The sequence below is a fragment of the Xenopus tropicalis genome, chromosome 6, assembly GCF_000004195.4.
Source record: "Xenopus tropicalis strain Nigerian chromosome 6, UCB_Xtro_10.0, whole genome shotgun sequence".
NCBI classification, from domain to species: domain Eukaryota; kingdom Metazoa; phylum Chordata; class Amphibia; order Anura; family Pipidae; genus Xenopus; species Xenopus tropicalis.
Window position 1 is genome coordinate 126987154 of NC_030682.2, and position 19561 is coordinate 127006714.

At 38.3% G+C, this 19561-nt stretch overlaps 1 protein-coding gene across 4 annotated transcripts in view; it reads right to left on the bottom strand.

The window, feature by feature from the left end:
• Positions 1–2343: 2343 nt before the first annotated feature.
• The window catches only part of runx1t1 (RUNX1 translocation partner 1), a 100151-nt gene continuing 82933 nt past the window's right edge, over positions 2344–19561 (bottom strand). For all 4 annotated transcript variants that reach the window (XM_002934415.5, XM_004915148.3, XM_004915150.4 and 1 more), the window contains exons 10-11: positions 13827–14017; positions 2344–7532 (exon numbers count right to left, since the gene is read on the bottom strand). In XM_002934415.5, coding sequence (XP_002934461.1) covers positions 7257–7532; positions 13827–14017 — 467 coding nt within the window. In that variant the 3' untranslated portion in view covers positions 2344–7256. The remainder of the gene's footprint in view (positions 7533–13826; positions 14018–19561) is intronic.

Here is a 19561-nt window from a genome sequence, read left to right on the forward strand (position 1 = left end):
GTATGCCATAATTTCAGTTACTTTTCAATTGTTCTTCATTTTTTATCATTATAAAATTATTTGCCTTCCTCTTCTATTTCTAGCTTTCAAATGGCGGTCACTGACCCCGGCAGCCAAAAATTATTGCTCTGTTGTTCTACAATGTTCTTGTTATTGTGACATTTTATTATTTATCTTTCCATGGGTTAATAATTATATCTTTGCAGCAGAAACTTTTAGCTCCTCCTAAGTACATATAAAACATTTCTACCTACATTTAATATATATATATATATACATACTGTATACAAAGTATTGGATACCCTTTGTAAGATCCCAACTTCCAACTGTTCTAACTGTTAAAGGGGAGTATGGATTTTATTGGCAAATAACCACGCACAATAAGTATTCTCTGCCTTCAAGAAATCTCTAAAAACACATTTATTTAGAGAAGCTTACCCTAATCTAGTTTAGCAATACCCTGTGCCCCACCTCTCACAACTCTGGTCATGCCCATTCCCACACCTTGTGTCTCAACCCTTTCTCCTTGTAGATTGTAAGCTCTTTTGGGCAGGGCCCTCTTCACCTCTTGTATCGGTTATTGATTGCTTTATATGTTACTCTGTATGTCCAATGTATGAAACCCACTTATTGTACAGCGCTGGGGGATATGTTGGCGCTTTATAAATAAATGTTAATAATAATAATAAAGGTATAAATGGATCTGACCTGGATACCAGGAGAACAAATCCCCCATTCCTATAGTAATGCTGACTATACTGTTCAGTAGAATAGGAAAAATGGCATGAGGCTGTTTTTTATGATTTGGGCAATGTACAGTGATATTCTTACCAATTCCATATTTCCTACTTTGGGGCAACAGGTTTTTTTTGTTTGGTAAGATGGAAATGGAAGAGCCTGAATGGCACGTGCACAGCCCTAACCTCTGTCATGTGTCTGCATTATAATACTCCCCCCACCACTGTTCTATTATTATATATAACAACAGTGACTAAAGCAAGAATGAATCTTAATTAATGCCAAGAAAAGCAACTGAAAGTACAAAAAAAAGCGAAGAAGAAGAGGGAGGGAACCATGACTAAGATAGCACATATTTTTTAGTAACAGTGTAAGTTTCTGGAGACTGAAGCCAGGAACGCAAAATATTTTCCCATTTTTGTGTAAAGCTTCTGCTGAGATTCATGAACTTATAACAATAACTGCCAATGTATTAATTATACCGCCATGGAGACCACTGAGGCAATGAGCACATTTAGCAATGGGCTACCTTTTCTTGGCATATGGAAGAGGTAACCTTATGAGCAATTTAGAGCTGGTCCTGGGTCATCTATGCCCAAGAGGCTTGTGGTAACAGCAGTTCAGTCAAACAAAAATCTCGCATTTGCCAATATCTATGAACAACTGAGCATGCCCACAATTGGGATAGGAAGTGTCTTCAGGCCATTACATCTGATCCGGTCTGACACAGAATGTCACTTCAGAACAGTCAGATAGGATTGATTATATTAAATTGTATCTATTTGTTCGTAGTGCTGAAAAGTTTCATACAGGTTATCCTCAACCTCATCTGGTTCTAAGTGAATCCCACTGGCATCCCACTTATAGGGGATATAAAGGTGGTAGCACTTTTACACATATATCTATGTAGCATAAATCAATCCTTTTTATTTTATTAGCAATCAAAAGCAGGGCTCACCCTTTGGGTTTCTTCCTCTGGAAAAGGGGTCATCACCCCCCTGCTCCACTATTGCAGATATCATCAGGAAGGACTTGGCTCTAGGTACCACTGAGCATTCCTGGAAGCTAAGTCACTGCCCAGCAGCCAAAAACATTAATGCTGTCCATGTGAACTTTGTTAATCGTTACACTATATAAACCCTATGCCATAGTCACTGCAGTATCCAGATAGTATTCCATTGAGAGGTCCTGAAGAGGCAGCAAAACCATCAACAAAACATCAGCTGATTGGCTGAAGACTGTGGAAACACTCCAGTAGAATTTAGGCCTAAAAAGGCAGAAACTATTTTGGGGTCCTAATGCCCTATAAGGAATTTACGGGGGATTGACAAAAAATGGAGTTTACTGTAAAGGAGTAACCAATCAAGTCCTTGTTTTCTTGTCTCTGACTCCCGATAGGTTGCTATGGATTACTCCAAAGGAGTACAGTGGCTCTAATTTAGTCAATTAATCCCTTTATGAGTTGTTGATGAAAACTAGAGATTATAGAAACCTGAGGATAGAAAATGATCACCGACACACTACAGAGGGCCGATAGGATGGGCAGAATAGTGACTTTGTAAATTTAATGACATGTCTCATATATACAATAAACAGTAAAGTCCATCATTTTTGACATTTTTATTACACAGTAAAGAATACAACAATACCTGAATCATACTTTAAAGATTCACAGGTTGACAGACCATACAATACAGTCCAACTAAAGAAAAAGGATAAACAAGAAACCACAGTTCAGACATAGTAGACTTGAAAGCTCAAGATTATGCTGACGAAAGCATGATGTCTCCCATCCCCACCCAGTGTTAGTCTACCAGTAACTTGTGGTACATGTCTGAATTAAGTATTGCACAACAACTTTTTCACAATAACCTTGCAGAACCCAAAGTGGAAAAAAAAAAAAAAATTTAAAAAAAAAAAAGAAAAGAAATTTGCATTTCAACAGTCTCCAATTTATTTTACTGTCCCTTGAAGAATTCGGACAACATGAAGTCACTTTTGCCCACCCTGCCCCCAACTTTATGTATTCCAGACTTTAGGCATGCTTTGCATAAGTAAACCAGCCTTGTATTTTGTAAAATCCCCAAGACATGCACCTACACAAAATTAAAACTTAAAAAATACATCAGGCGGCCCCCGTCAAACAGTCCCATGACAGAGCCCAACAGTTGAAAGAGAAGGGTCATAGAGAGAGAGGGAGGTGGGAGGAGCAAGAAAAGGTTTGGGTGCCCTATTCCTATCTGTGACCACCATTTAGATATATCCAATGAAGTTAACTCTTTTTAATGTGTTATACCTACAAATTATACTCTCACATAGCCTGTATATAAGTGACAAGCAAAAAAGGAAAGTAACAAAAGTTTTTTTTTATTCTTTTTTTTTTTTTCTTTTTCTTTAGTTTTATGAGGTCTGCATTGTTACCAAGAAGTGATATGGTTTGCAGCTGTATGAGCGTAACTTTTGGTATCCAGGTTCTTGTGTGCCCATTTGGTTTATCTAGACCAGTTCTGTTAGCAACTGGTGCAATGTACATGCTGTCAGAGGTAGAGTGAAACTTTTTGCCACTGAGGAGACTGTAGCAAAAGAAGAGGAAGGACAAAGAGAAGGAGGAGAGAGAGCTCAGAATCAAGAAGGGGGAGGCTTTGTTTTTCTTTTTCGGCCAGGGTGCCCTGAATGAACAAAATGAGACATATTGTGCTAGTTTGTGTTTTACACATGGGGGTCCGAAAAGATAATGCTGTTCAAATTGTCTGATTGGTAAATGGATTTAAGATGCAATATTTCTAGGATCCATAAGTGCTTCCTAGAGAAGCTCTGGCAAATGAGAAGAAAACAAGGTTCAAATGAATTTTGGGAGCACCATGGTAAGAAATAACTCATCCAAGGTTCTGGCTATGTGCTTATAAAGTAAAATACGCCATGAGCAATTGGAAAACCAAACCAAACCTTATGTAGCCTTTGTATTAGGGGTCGTTCATCTTTAACGTAACTTTTACTATGATGTAGATTCAAAATTGGTCTTCATTTTTTACTTTTTTGTGGTTTTTCAAATTATGTCCAGCAGCTCATCTTTTTAGAATTCCAGCAGCTCTCTGGTTGCTAGGGTCCAGTTTCTATGAATGGTAGGGGGCCTAACTAATATAAAGCTACAATAACAATAAAACTGTAGCCTCACAGGGCAATCATTGTTTGCTGGGATCAGTGACCCCCATTTGAGAGCTGAAAAGTGGCAGAAGAAGAATGGTAATGATTCAGAAACTTTGAAAAATGAAGACCAATTGAAATGTGGCTAGGAATAGACCATTCTATAACATAATAAAACTTAGTTTAAAGGCAAACTACCCTTGTAAGTTGTTGCTTATTGTATTTTTGACCATAGGGGATTGTGATGCACATCTCAGTCTGAGAAAGGTTCCTCACTTTGTGCAGACATTATGCCATTCTCTACTGATAGCTATATAGGAAAACACTAGGGGCAAGTTTATTAAAATTTCAGCTCAATTTTTTTCTGCGTTTCCTAAAAATTAAGGTACAAATTTTGAAGTTGTAACATTTTTAAATCTGAGTTTTCAAGATTTATCAGTTAAAATTTTTTTTAAAAAATTCAAAATCAAAAATCCAGCTACAATGACCTGGCTAGCTTCTACGGAAGTCAATGGGGGGTGTATTTTCAACATTCAAACTATTTGATCATTTGAATTTTCTTGAAAAAGTCAAATTTTTCAAAATGTATGAAACAAATTTTGAGATCAGGATGGATTTTTTTTGTGAAATAAAGAAAAAAAATCACAATATTAAAAAAAAAAAATAAAAAAATTAGCCTCCCCATGTGGATAAAAAAGATTGTTTCTACCAAATTCTATTTGACTTCCTGTGTAAAGGGAAATAATGTAAACTGAACATTACCCAACCGACCCATCTACTCAAACCTTTCCTTTTCATTCACATATTGTTGCACCTTTATGTGGATATGGATAAAATTGGTATAAATTAATAGGGATGCACTGAATCCATTCGGCCTTTTCCAACAGGATTCGGATTCGGCCGAATCCATGCCTCTGGCCAAACCGAATCCGAAAGATCACATGACTTTTTGTCATGTAAACACGGAAGTTGAAGATTTTTCCCAGATTTAACCCTTCCAAAACCTAATTATGATATATTAATTAGGATTCGGTTTACAAAGGGTTCGGGGGTTTGGCCGAATCCAAAAAAGTGGATTTGGCACATCCCTATGAATGACCTAAATATTCTTTTTACTGAATTCTTTGGAGATTTCTGCCTGTGTGTAAGCGCCAAATGTAATTATTTTTTTCAGCCTATTAGTCGGCAGGGCTTGGATCAAAGTGCAGTTGATCAGAGTATTAGTGGTGTAGAGGAAAGTGGCACTGAATTCAATATGGCACCATCATTTCAATATAATGTGGCCCCACAACGACAATAAGCCAAAAGCTTCATCTGCACTGTTGTTGGCTGTTTTACCATCTTGTAGTGTTGGAAAACCTTGACGGTAACTCTTTAGCAAGATATTACAATTTATTTGAAAGCACACAGCCAGTCCCTGGTCTTCCCCAATTACAACTAAGAAGCAGTTCTGGTCTGGAAACTGCACATTAAAAGGCTAAATGAATGCACACTGTACCTTACTGAACATGTTTAACCTGCTGATCCTCTGGAGCATAGAATGGGTGCTTGAAAGATTCAGATTTTGGTCCATTAGATCAGTCTTTGGCTAACTTCCCTTAATGTAGAATACTGTATGACCTGACTATCAGCAGTGTTAAAGCTGTCATTCTACGCCTCAGCATTTGGAACTATTTATCGATATTTCGTTAAAAAAAAATCAGAAATTAAAAGTTATCTTGCAGCAATACACATGCACTGCCCTTTTATATTGCGCGATAACTTGTTTATTTGAAATTTTTTTTAAAAAAAAATCCCTATTAGCAAATCTTTAAAAAAAAAAATCACCATGACTCTCTATGCTATCGATAAATTGCGTGGAAAAAAAACGAATTTGTCCAAAAAAAAAAGGAAAAAAATGCATGCCTAGGGAGTCATTGTGACAGTGCAAAAATACATTTATGTACATCCCTCCTACAAAAACACCGATATGTTAGCATTCCGTGAAGCATGCTAGTTTCCAGGAAAAGAAAAAATTCTAGAAGAGTGAATTAGCAGCTCCGGTAGATAGCGTTCCGTTTTCTCTCGTGATGACAAAAGAATTTAAAAAAAAAAAAAAAGAATCATAATAAGGGTGGTTTTGTACTACAAGAGAATTCTCACTAACATATACATAAAAGCAGCGTAGAAAGATACAAGATTCTCACCAGCTAGGAATAAAGAGATTAAATGTGGCGGGCATGGTTAAACTACAATGTTTCTTCACATTTGTCCAACACATTTACAAGAAAAAACACCATTGGGAAAAGCTCACAGGACAGGAGTGGTTTCAACACCAAGAGAACTACTAGTTTTTAGTGAATTTTTTATTCCACACATGAGGGGATGGAGAACATCGGAAGTGGGTTGGAGCTGTTGCCGCTGTGTATGAACCTGTCTTTTTTTTAAAATTTTTATTATTTTTCAATAAAAAATATAAATTAGTTGGAATAGACCGGATTGTCTTCCTCTGTGAATGTAAAGAAATGTTGAAAGGTCGTCTGGGGCAGCTGCTTGATGTCACCAATGCCAAGGGTGTAAATTAAACGCGGCCACCGTGTTCCTCGAAAGAAACCTTTTTTTGTTGTTGGTTTTTTTTTGCATTATGGCATATTTCCCCCGTCGCTGCTGTAGTCATACATCCCACTGCAAATCATCTTTCTTTTTTTTTTTTTCGTTCTGTTGACCTGGATATTATTACATTTTTTTTTTTAGAAACATGTTTTAGAAAAAAAAAAAAAAGATGAACATCTGTGAGTCCTTCCAATCTGCTGCACATCTGCGAGTTTTTGTAGCGGGTCTTCAAAGTTCAGTCAGTTACCCATGGACGCCATTCATCTCCTTGTTAAACGCTGACTGCTCTATCCAATGCTACGGCCCTTGAGGAGTTCCTCTCAATTTTCCATTATTTTTTTTTTGTTATAAAGAACAATGTGATTTTAGTTTTCATATTTTTTATTTCTTTTTTGTTTTTCTCCCTTGCTTTTAACAGCAATTAGCAATCTCTTGGTTTGCTGTTTGGTAAAGCCTATTTTAATGAGGTCATCTAGTTTAAAATCCCAGCTACTGAAAAATACCAGGGAAGAGGTCAAATCTAGCATGTGTTTGAGTTATATTTCTTTGCTCTCTTTCAGTTTTCTAAAGAAAAGATATCTTTGTTTTCCGTAAGAAGTCCTTGTGACCCGTTACTGGCCCTTCTGTGTTTACTACTTCAACATAAAAGAAGTTCATTGTTATTGTAGTATTGAATCGTGACAGTACATTTTAAATCTTTGAACATCTGAAAATGAGGAATTGGTTTCATTGTGTCTTTAATGTTTTTGAACAACTCAGTTTTTTTTTTTTTTTAAATAGAGTTAACGGGCAGCTGTCTCTATGGTGGAAGGGGTTCCAGGAGTGGTGGATCTTGGTGTTGCTGCTGGTGGTGTATCAATGGGACTTCCTGCTCCACTGCTGGGTGTGACAGAAGAGCTGACTGCTGGCGTCTCCCCTTGTTGTTGCGCTTGGAGAGTCTGTCCACAAATATGGTGGTGTTTCTCCCAGTCTTTGTGCTGACAAAATGATCCGCAGTACCGCGCAGTGTTGCAGCCGCTGCAGGTTTCGCTCGCCTTACGACCGCAATTCCAGCAGCTCTGGAAAATAAAAAGCATTCGAAGAATAAGATGTCATGAACAGTTAATAACCTAACTCTGTGCATTGCCTCAAAGAGTAACATTAAACGAACTGTAAATTATGAGCGCAGGTGGAGAAAGTACGAAATGTGTTCTGAACACATGGCGAGACATTTGTGCAAATCCACTGAATTTGCCTTATTATAGTGAAATTGTGAAATGCTATGTAAACAATCTGCTCCGGTTTTTCTACAGCAGATGACAGATAATGCTACCAGCACAGACAAGTTCTAATAAAAAAAAAAGAAAAAGGACATTTTTGATATTTCTTCTTATGTTACTATTAGATGTAAAAGGTTTGCATTTTTTTTTTAATTGCCTGACTCTATTTAAAAGACCCCCACACAAAGACCCCCCTCCCCACACATGCTGCCATACTATTGCATTCAGCCAACTACTGTCATCATAATAAAACTCATGACTGGCACTGGCAGACAGAGCGTTGTCTCAGCAAACTTGCTGTCATCATTTCTTCTCTAGTTCCTGACAAGAGAAATACGAATCCAGTGTCTATCTTGCAGCTAATAAACCATCTGGCCAAGATATCAGGGACTAAGTAACCATCACACTTCCACAGCAAATAACATGGGGGCTGGCGTCCAGTGATTTATTGGAAGAGGAAATGTTGAAGATAGCCAGTGATTTCTTAAAGTAAAAGGCTGTAGGCCCGGTTGAACTTCTTTGGAAATAAAGCAGTAAATCTCCACTCCAAAAACGTAATTCTCAGCATGATAAATTGGAAATTAAGATGCAGCTTTCATTCCCGAGAGGCTCAGGACCAGATATCGAGTAAAGGTTAATTACTCAACATAAGCTAGCTGCACCATGAACAGGATGTTAGGAATTAGCAGCATGACTATTACAGTAACCTCAATACAATTGGTCAACCCATAGACTGATGAGTTGGCCCATTGGACTCAAGTTCTAGGGTTGCAGATGACCCCAATTCTCAGGCACATTTGGGACGTTACTCATCCACGCTGACTTTTTTGGCTGAATAACCCACCAGAGTTTGATTAGTCAAATCATATATTTTGGAAGGAAATGAAACTGTATGGAACATCCACTTAGATATTCACATTCATAGCAGAATCATTGTGACTTCATGAAAGGACAATAAAGAGGCATTTGTAAACAAGTACAGATGTCTGTCCAGAGGTTTTTACATAATGATACAAATTATGTCATTAAATGTTTGATTAAACTAGTTCTGGCATGACTACAAGTATGGGATACCTAATCTGAAAATCCCACGGTCCCTAGTATTCTGGATAATAGATCCCAAACCTGTCTTACCATGATACATTTGAATTGAAGGTACAGAAAGTAGCTTTCTATAGTGATCTGAAAATTGATCTTCTATGGCCTTTATAGTTGAGATAGCTATTGCTGGCTTAGTAAAAAATAAAATAAAATAAAGGGGATGGTTCATAAAAGAGTTTAAACAAATAATGAAGATGTAAACAAGACAAAGCTGCCTAATGGTGACCACAAATGCACCATTTTTTTTTAAACAAAATCAATATCCAGCTTAACTGTGTAATACACAGCGTATATATGTGGGCCCCTAGAACACCAATGGAACACCAAGTTGCACAACCAAGATATACATGGACCACGTGTCCATTAGATCAGTACAGACTGTCCACTGGTCACCCTAAACTGAAGCTCAGATGTGGTCTAAGCTTGCAAGAAGATGACCTACAGATGAAACTCACATTTTGTAGCACTGTGTCATTTTTTAGTGCTAAGTCCTGCCTCTAGGTGGTGCTAGAGTGCAATGGCCTTAGTCCATCAGAAGCAATGTCTAACACCATCTAGAGGCAGACTTAGTACTAAAAATTTGTGTCTGGACATGGTGTGCCAAAATGTGAAATCCCAATGGCTTCATCTGTAGCATTATGAAGCCATTGAATGGCAACTGCCCAAGGATATTCTGAAGCTACACAGAGCATTGTCCAAAGCATGGATTTTGCAAAGTTCTGAAAAAAGGAGAAAGAAAACATTATGGCAAATCCTTTGCTTTAGGGTCCACTGAGGGCACGTTCTGTGGCCTTTGTTTCACCATAAATCAATTTTGGCCGCACATAACCATGTTATCAGCAGAAATCTAATTAGAACATCAACATCATAACTGCAAAACTATTGTTATTTTCAACACCGTATCGTTAAAAAATATTTAAGTGCCATTTACAATCGGAGGCCTTGGAAGGTGCTGGAATCTTTGCCATGTGGAAAGATGGTATCCGTCCAATCCTCACTGGCTCCAATAGATTAAAGTCAGATGTGGCTCCATTCAAAAGCATGGAACATACAGAATAAACCAGATAATTACAAATGCATGTGTTGGAACTTTTTTATTTCTTAAAATTGTTCCCATCTTTCGAAAACACTTCAAAATATCCCAAGAAAAGAAAAAAAGTATCCAAACACAGAAACAGATGTTTCTTGGTAGTTAAACTCTCAGGTCTCAGACTTCTTGTCTGGCCTCACCTGGTTTTAATTCAGCCCTTCTGGTTTCGGGTTCATTTTGTCTAAACTTAGCTCACTCCTAGAGCTGTCAAAAACTATTACTACTAAGCTGAAATAGTTCGGGGATATGTTTACATTTTCTACAGTGCGGTGCTTACAAATACAAAAGACAAAGCAGTACCTTTCTAGCAATTTACTGAGGAAATTAGTCACAGTTCAGTGGGTTTTACATGCATTTAATGGTACCTCTTCTATTGGGTATGAAATACTATAAAAATACTAAAAAATGCTTCTTCTACCATCAAAGCATATGGAGCCTCCAAAGTTCTATCTATACCAGCAAACAGAGTACAGTAAAATACACATGCACATAAAATATCTAGAAATATTCACATTTTTTCAACCCAGGAACATGAATTATAAAGGTGAGTGCAGAATGGCTTCATACTGAACTTACATACGTTGTTATGCTTTATTTGTGTATTTGTGGAAGATACCATGCTACTTGCCTCAGCCCTTATTATTCTTTGTGAACCACCCCAGACTGACCCCTAATGGATCACACTATTTTAAGAAAACCCTGGCAAAAGGAACAATATGGCACCACCCTCATCATCATAACTGTTACTTCCAAAAACAAATAGCACTAGAGGTGCCCTGAGTGATGCAGTTTTCTTGGAAGTTGTATTTCTTCCAGTTTGGCGGTTGTAGTCCATCCCATGAAATTTACAAAATGTAAAAACCTAACATTGTTATAAAGTACTATGTGTAAAGTTCAACAAAGACCAGTAATATAGCAACCAATGACTATTTCCCTTTCTAACGTTGGCCATACATGTACCAATAATATTGTATAATGCTTTGATATTTGGTATGTAAATTGTGCCCTGCTAATCCTGACTGATATTTATGTAATATTGATATTGTTTAGGAACTGAGAAGGTTCGAAGATGTCATCTGACAATCAGCCATGTCTCCCAGGTCAATCGGTAGATGAGGAAGTGAAGAGCCGCTGCAGCTCTTGTACCCTCTAAGTCAGGGGACTTTGTCCCCCGGCGATCTACCTTTGACTCCAATATGCAGTGTACGTACGCATTCCAATTAAATGCGCCGCACGCATGGGGGATCGACTGGTGGACCACGATCAAGGTCTTGGCCACCCCTGCTCTAAGTCCATTCAGAGAGCGTACCCTATCCATGTATGGCCACCTTAACTGCACCATATTAATTACTAATCGGTTACTTGATTGGAGCAGGCCTACCCATAAATTTTATTTAAACTTTATTGGATGTAGTTATTAACATTAGAGACAATGATGTTGATGTTGCAAGTTAGAAAACAAAAGCAAAGATCTAATTGGTTGTCATGGGCAACATCACCAGTGATGTTCGTCTCCAATGTTAATTAATACACCCCTTATATCTATTGTGTTTAACCCCTTAGATACAGTATATAGAGGGGCATAAAAAGCATAATGACCCTAATATTTAACCAGAAGATCATTTATCTTATATATTTTAATAATTTGAGGGCATGTATACATGAGTTTTCAGGGCTGTATATAGCATTACATAAATTAGGTATATGTGGTTCTTCTGCAAGTCGGCCTAAGCACTTTAACCTTTGTACCGGCCCCTTAGTTGTGTAAACGCTGTAGCTTCCTGTTAGACGTATAAAGTACCCTCCCTGCCTTATAAAATGAACACAATTAACAAGTAGTATACAAATCTATGTGCCAATATAACACCCCTTTCCACTCCAGCATTAAAGCAAAGCAAAGCTAGGGAACAGTTTGGGCCGGTGCCCCCTTCAAGGAATCATCGTGTACAGACTCACTTTTCTGTTTGACATGTTAACCTAAGGATGCCAGGCCAATTACGGGTAGGTCTGACTTAGTTCCTGCAATGAAACAGTTAGCTTCCCTTTTGACTCTCTTCCTGAGAAACCTCAGATGTTGGAAATCAATTCCTTTTGTCTTTTGGAAGTCATCTGCTCCGCATTAAAAAACTACTCTGGGCATCTACTGATCCCACAAGGGTCTTTCATCCTTAAAGCCGTCTGCAACACATTAAATTCTAGCCTTTCTTATTAAGTCATGGATATACATAGGATTTGAAGATTGGTGCCAGTTTTTCATATGCAGTTTTCTAATTGCCATTGTTTAACCCTTTGAGGGCTGCAAATGGCCCACAGAGAAGAATTATAAAACACGCTTAGTGATTCCTCTATGGCCTACGTGAGTGCCTACATGTATTGGCTGCTGTCACTGATACACAAGAGGTGCAAAATTATAAATAGTTACAATCTAACAATAGATTTGTGTAAAACAATGTGGATATTGTATAATATGAAGGGAGTGTATTAACAATAACAACTTTTTTATCTTGTATATTAGCTATATACTGGTCTTAGGACTAGATAACTCCTAGCTTATCAATATTCTGCCTAACCTGCTCGGTATATGGGCACCAAATTAATGGTGAACCAAATGAATGGATATATGAAATTAGCCCATTTATAGGTAAAGAAGAGGAAATATGAAAAAATGAGTAGGAGTGGGCCCTCTTACGTCCTCATCTGCCAGTGGCCCTTCCACCTATAGAAAAGATTCAGTTAGGATAGACTGACTGCCCTTCCAGGAGTAACAACGTGAGGTCTCAACTCACCTCATGACCAAATGCCCCTGGAGCTCAAAGTCCATCTTATTCTTACTGAAAGCCATGTTTAGTTCTTTATTACACAAAACTCTATCAGCCACTGATGTGCAGCTTCATCTGAAAGACCAGTGGGCAAATAGAGAACCAGAAGAACATAGCTGATGGTCCAAGGACTAACAACTTTTCTGTGTATTATTTCAACAAGCTTTGAGAAGTAATTATTCTTCAGCTTCTAATAGCTGTGTATTGTATTGTTATAATATGATAATCCATTCAAGGTAAACATGAGATTTATGAGAAATGCTTAATAAACCAATGACATTAAGCATGCAACAGTATTAATTGGCCACTATACACTACAATGTTTAATGGTTTAAACCCTATTTTGGGAAAAGCATTAATGGCTCACATCTCTGAAACCAAAACCACTGGCCACAAAGCCACACCCTTGCTGCCCTCTTGTAAGGGGATTATAATTCTCCAAAAGGGCTAAAGGGAAATAATAAGAAACATTGGGTCTCACTTATATATATATAATTTAAGAACTTCTACAGCTGGTCTACATTGTGTTTGTGTGTTCACGTGTGTCCCATTTTCAGTATTATACTATTTCTATTCTACCCCTTCAACCTGGCACTTTCCTGTTGTGCTAACCCTATCAGTGTCTATCAAAGGCTTTTATATGTTGTCTATGAAGGTCCTTGTTCATTCAGGTCATATCTATAATAATAAGTCAAATCAACTGGACTTGCTGTTTTTTCTTTTCTCTTAAAGACATTTTGCTAGTCATCCAAATGGCAATTCTCAATTCAGAATGACTTGTACAAAGATCTTTCTGCAGTTAAGGGCTCTGGCACACGGGGGAGATTAGTCGCCCGCGATTAACTCCCTGTTCGCGGGCGACTAATCTCCCCCGTGTGCCAGAGCCCTAAATACCCTGGAATCTTGCTCCAATCAGCATAATCTGTTTAGCATAACAATCATGGGCTTTTATATGTTCTCCACTTATTTTGAGTTTTACTTTGTAAATCTCTTCTGTTTCATTTTGGCATTGATATTAAATAATGAATTGCAATACACAATAACATAAGACAATAAAATAGCATCCTGCTATATGTAACCTACCTCGCTAGAGTCTTCCTGCTGATTGATAACAGAGAGTGCATCTTCTGCCGCCTGGCGTTTCGCTTCTGCCACCGTTCTTTCCATCTTTGCCCTTTCTGTAGTTATCATTTCGTGTGCTTTCCTCTCTGCTTCAGACACAGCTTTCTGCAGCTCCGTCATTGCCTGCCGTTTAACTTCATTGACTGCTTCCTCTGTCAGACAAACAATAGGACTTCACATTACAAAACATGAAAGGGCTTCATGTGGAAATGAGCACCAATACATTCATCCACAGATATTTAAGACATATTTTGATACAAAGATGGAAACCGGTCATAGCAATGATGGAACAGCAGCACGTAATGTGCCCAATATCATCCTGGTTCTTCTTGATCTCATACTGTGTGCCGGTGACTAAACACCTGGTAATGGCTTGATGGTAAAATCTTTTATGGCCCACTAAACCATCAGGGAGATGTCCTTTTTTGGAAACATATACAGGTATGGAATTCGTTATCCAGAAACCTGATATCCAGAAACCTTTAAATTACAGGCAGGCCATCTCTCATAGACTCCATTTTAATCAAATAATTCAGATCTATAAAATGTATTCCCTTTTTAAATGATGTTTAAATCATTTTTAAGTAGACTTATGGTATGGAGATCCAAATTACTGAAACATCCCTTATCCAGAAAACCTCAGGTCCCAAGCATTCTGCATAACAGGTCCCGTACCTGTATTCTATTTAAAAGTCAACAATTATTTAAATGGTTACAATGAAAGTATAACCTTTTCTCGAATACTAAGATGCTTTTGGTGCCAAATGTAATGTTTTCTCAAAGCAGGGGTCCCCAACCTTTTTAACATTCACAATATAAAAAGAGTTGGGGAGCAACACACACATAAAAAATAATTCCTGGGAAGGGCCAAATAAGAGCTATTTGGTAGCCAATATGTGGACTGGCAGCCTACACAAGGCTCTGTTTGTAAATAAAGCTGGTTTTTATACAACCAAACTTGCCTCCAAACCAAGAATTAAAAAATAAGCACCTGCTTTGGGGCCACTGGGAGCAACACTAAAGGGCGCGGTGAGCAACGTTGCCCCTGAGCCACTGGTTGGTAATCACTGCCTTAAAGGAAATGTAAGATAAAAGTGAGACTAAAGTCACTTGAGTGACCTTCTAAGGGTGAACAATAGCCCAGAATGTGTCTGTGAGATAAGATATACAACTGAGTGTCAATTGTACGTGAAACTTGCTGCTATTCACTGATAATAACCAACTTTCTTAATCCGCCTTGTGAGCTGTCGGGACAGTCAGACAAAGGAATGGCTTCATTCAAAAGCAGTCGTATGAGTCTGACTGTCTAAGAGGTCAGCAGCACACAGCCAGCCTTTCTCCACGGTGCCTACAACTAGAGGGAGTGCTAGCTGCTTACCAGAGTGAGCAATGGAGGATTGGGACACATTACATTACATTTTATAAAATGCCTTCACACTGGCCACAATCCCCCTTCCCAAGGCACACGCGCACCAAGCAGAAGTGCGCATTCTGAAATTCAAGACCAAATCGCCTTTCAGAGCATATGCGGTGATGACAGAAATGGAAGCTCTAAATGCACTTGAAATGGTCAAACATGGGGGCTACCAACCCCGCTGCACAACTCCCTAGTTAAGGCCGAGGTACAAGGACCCCTTTTTTTGAGTTGGGTGCAGAGGTTGGCCAGTGCGGGCAGGCTTTTGAGTATAGTTCTAATTTTATCTAGAAATTACATTGACATAAATGAATCAATCTTCATTTTTTTGTATGTTATAGCATTATACAAACAGGCAATTGCCTCCTAAAAGTGACCTTAACAACATCTAAGACCATGTGGATTTGTATGAACCCAGTTTGGCCTGCTTTGCTTACTTTAGGCAAGACACAGGGACGTCAAGAGAAGGACTGATGGCCATGAATGCACTCTAGTACACATTTCTGCACTAATGTAATTCCTAATGTAAAGCCAGGTGTCTATGTAAGCAATGCATATGCTGATAATGGGTTTTAATTGGTGTTCATCTATATACTGTACATATGCTAGCTCATCATAAGCTGATAACTCGACTATACTCTGTACATAACAATTAATCCTTAAGGAAACACATGGATATGGTCCAATCAGTATTGATTGCTATTCCGTGCAATCTCACATTTGAAAAGCTCATTTATCACACAAGAATAACCAAAAATATTCATTTTTATCTTTAGGATAAGAGGAGCTATAGAAAAAACAATGTTCTTCATTCCTCCAAAGTCGGTCCATCTAATCTAATTATCAGGGATACATAACAGTCTCCACTTCTCTCCGTTTATCTAATTTTCCTCTTTATTCAAACCAAAAAAGACAATGAATAATTGAAAATCTAATAAGCAGCAATTATTAACTTGGCAAACGCTGTACCAATTAACACCCTATTAAAACTAATTATGACACGTTTCAGTCAAGTGTTTTCGCCTAATTGTTTTACTCACTTTAAAAAAAAAAAATCACCTTAATTAAATGTTCTCTTTAATGAAGAACACCGATTTCGAATAGTATTATATTACCAAATTATTAAAAATGAAGAACACGTCACCAGTACGAGCCAGGGCGGCTACAGCAGGCTTTGTTCTCCATGCCCCATTAGGAAGAAGTTTGGTTGTTATTTTAGAACATAATATATTTTTAAAGCCAGGGCCGCTGCTGGCCAAATGGGTGCCCCCTCCCCCAAATATTACGGAAGTAAAAATAAAATAATAAAAAAAAACACCTACTATAGGGGCCCCACACACAGTGCCCCCAATTGCCCCCATAGACAATGCCCCCATAGTAAGTGCCCCCAATAGCCCCCATAGATTGATTGAACTATCCGGGACAGCGGGATGCGCTAAAAAAACCGGCGGGACAGTGTTGGGTGGTATGTTATAATAAATAAAAATGTTTTTATTTTGGAGCAGCTGGGATGGTGCCCCCCTGGGAGTTGGTGCCCTATGCAGACTGAGTACTTTGCTTATAGGGAGCGGCGGCCCTGTTTAAAGTGATAACATAATCTACGCCAATAAGATTTTAATGCGCTTTACACCATAAGACAATCCACAAACATAACGCATTTTACGCGACGCATAAGAAAAGATTTTGATGCAAAATTGAATATAAAATTGCAAATGAGAGGAAATCCGTCCATATATATCTATATACTGTATAAACACCGGGTTTGGGTAAAACAAAAACACAGCCCCGAACAACCCTTCCAGGGCCCAATTTGCTTTGAATATTCAAGGTGAATTCAAATTCTATCTAAGTGGCAATACAGGACAATCATTTTTGCTTACGATCAAAGCTTCAGCTCGACTAATTGTATATGCTAATCAGGCAATTTCTATTTAAATGATGCATTCCTTTTCTAGTCCCACAGGCGCACTCAGATCTGCAAAGAGAACTGACAGAACATTCGCAAGGTGCTTGCATATTTATAAGTAAATGCAAACAATCCCTGTTTGCGGAAATATACAAAAGAAAAAGAAAAAAAAAAAGCCCCTAATGCCGGCGCGTGGATTATTATTCTGAATCTGACGGAACTCAAATAAAGGTATTTGGGATTTTGTGATTATTTTAAACAAAAGCCTTTTTTTCAGCGTGATTCAATTTCATTTGTGGCAAGGCAGATAGAAGTTATATTATCATGATTCATTTTGTCTGCTGCAAGATGGGGACCGCGACGGCATTACTTTGGATCATTCTCGCCGTTTATTTATTGCAGCGGCTGTAAATGATAAATAACATTTCTGAGCTTTATAACATAAACTGCGAAGGAACAAGGCGAGTTACAGTCATCTCTGGTAACACTGGATTCAGTATCTCATTCCGGAAGGGAGAGCTGTATGTTATCATCTATACTACAGGCCGATCCTCCTGAAAGATATTGTTTCATATTGAGGATAGGAGTATGTTTGTGTGTATAATCTGTACAGATGTTAACGCTTAAATCATAGGTGGAGAATAAAAGAGGTTTAGCCTCACCAAAAACAGACCAACTGCCATATGTATCCATAGAAGGTCCCCCCATGGAATGGGGGCCTCAATTTGCAGTCTCTCCAAGCAAAAATTTCACACTTCTCCCTTGCTTAGAAATGTAATAAATAACAAATCTACCAGATATTATTAAGATGTTTAAAAGCTGCATTTAAAGGTAATTATAATCCCTAAAACTGTGTAGGTGGATTTAGGCTTCCCATTGCTCAGTAAGATGGCAGTTCTCTACTATGATGTTTTTGGCACTGTGTCTTCTGTCTTGAGAATTAGCCAGCCATTGAACAATCTATTTAGTGGTTCAGGGAAAAACCGGAAAATAATAACACTTTATTATATATAACTTTAATTTATATGCACAGTCTGGTCAGGAATCCCAACAACACCCAATCAGTGTTCCCTCTAATCCCTTCTCGACTACGGGGGGAATGTAATAAAAGTCGCTAACAGAAAAATTATTTGCAATGTGACAATATGCCTTTGCGCAAATTTGGGCTTTGTGAAAGCAGAAACTGTTTAGCGACCACTTCCGACAGTGGAGGAAAGTTTGGGAATTTTATTTTTTGCGACTGCGCAGTGTATGTAATAAAAGTTTGCGATGTGCAATTAAAATTTGCAATGCAGTAACAGTCTAATAAATAATACTACATTGGGAAATGAGAATTTTAATTCTTATTTGTGCATATTTTGTTTCCGTTTACGACTTTTTTTACATTCCCTATACGTGTGCAGAAGAACTTTTTGGTGCTCACAGAAAAGATACAAAATTCTTTGTGCGCACTACAATTTGCCGTGTGTGCTCGCACCTTAGAGGGAACATTGCACCCAATTGCCTTCTGTGAATTCTGCTACTCAGAAATAGGTAAGAATAGAGGTAGCACAACCATTTGGTGATGGGTGTCCAAAACCACAGAGGGTCGGTGTGTGTCCTGACTGATGAGCTATTTCACTTTGTGTGTAACTATTTTCAATGTGTAGGATTTTGGGATTAGGAAATTCAAAAAAGCCATATGATGGACAAGCTATGGCACCCATCACAATGGCACATAAAGTTTTGGAACGGTGTACAAATGTCCCAGGAAAAGTATCAGTACTTAACACCAGTAAATTAGAGCAGATCCCTTCCCTTTAGATGGCCACACCTGATAAAATCATACAGATTAGATTTTTTGATACTTGTATGCTGGTCAGATGATCCTTTGCACTATGGCCCTAGCATGTATGTTCCCTTCATACGGTGTCTATTAGGAGAGATACATTACAGTGCTGGCCAGTGTATGGTTACCTTTAGAGCAGTGATCCCCAATCAGTGGCTCATGAGTAACATGTTGCTCCCCAACCCCTTGGATGTTGCTCCCAATGGCCTCAAAGCAGGTGCTTATTTATGAATTTATGGTTAGGAGCCAAGGTTTTGTTGCATAAAAACCCAGTGTAATTGCCAAACAGAGCCTTCTGTAGGCTACCAGTCAACATAGGAGCTATCAAATAGCCAATTATAGCTCTCATTGGCACCTCCAGGAATTTTTTTCATGCTTGTGTTGCTCTCCAAAACTTTTTCCATTTGAATGTGGCTCACGGGTATAAAAGGTTGGGGAACCCTGCCTTTAGAGTATAATGCTGGGCACAGTACGTAGACCGTGTGTCACAATATAGCAGGGAAGGCTATATTCTGAACAGATGTCACCAACATGAAGTGACCAGCAGG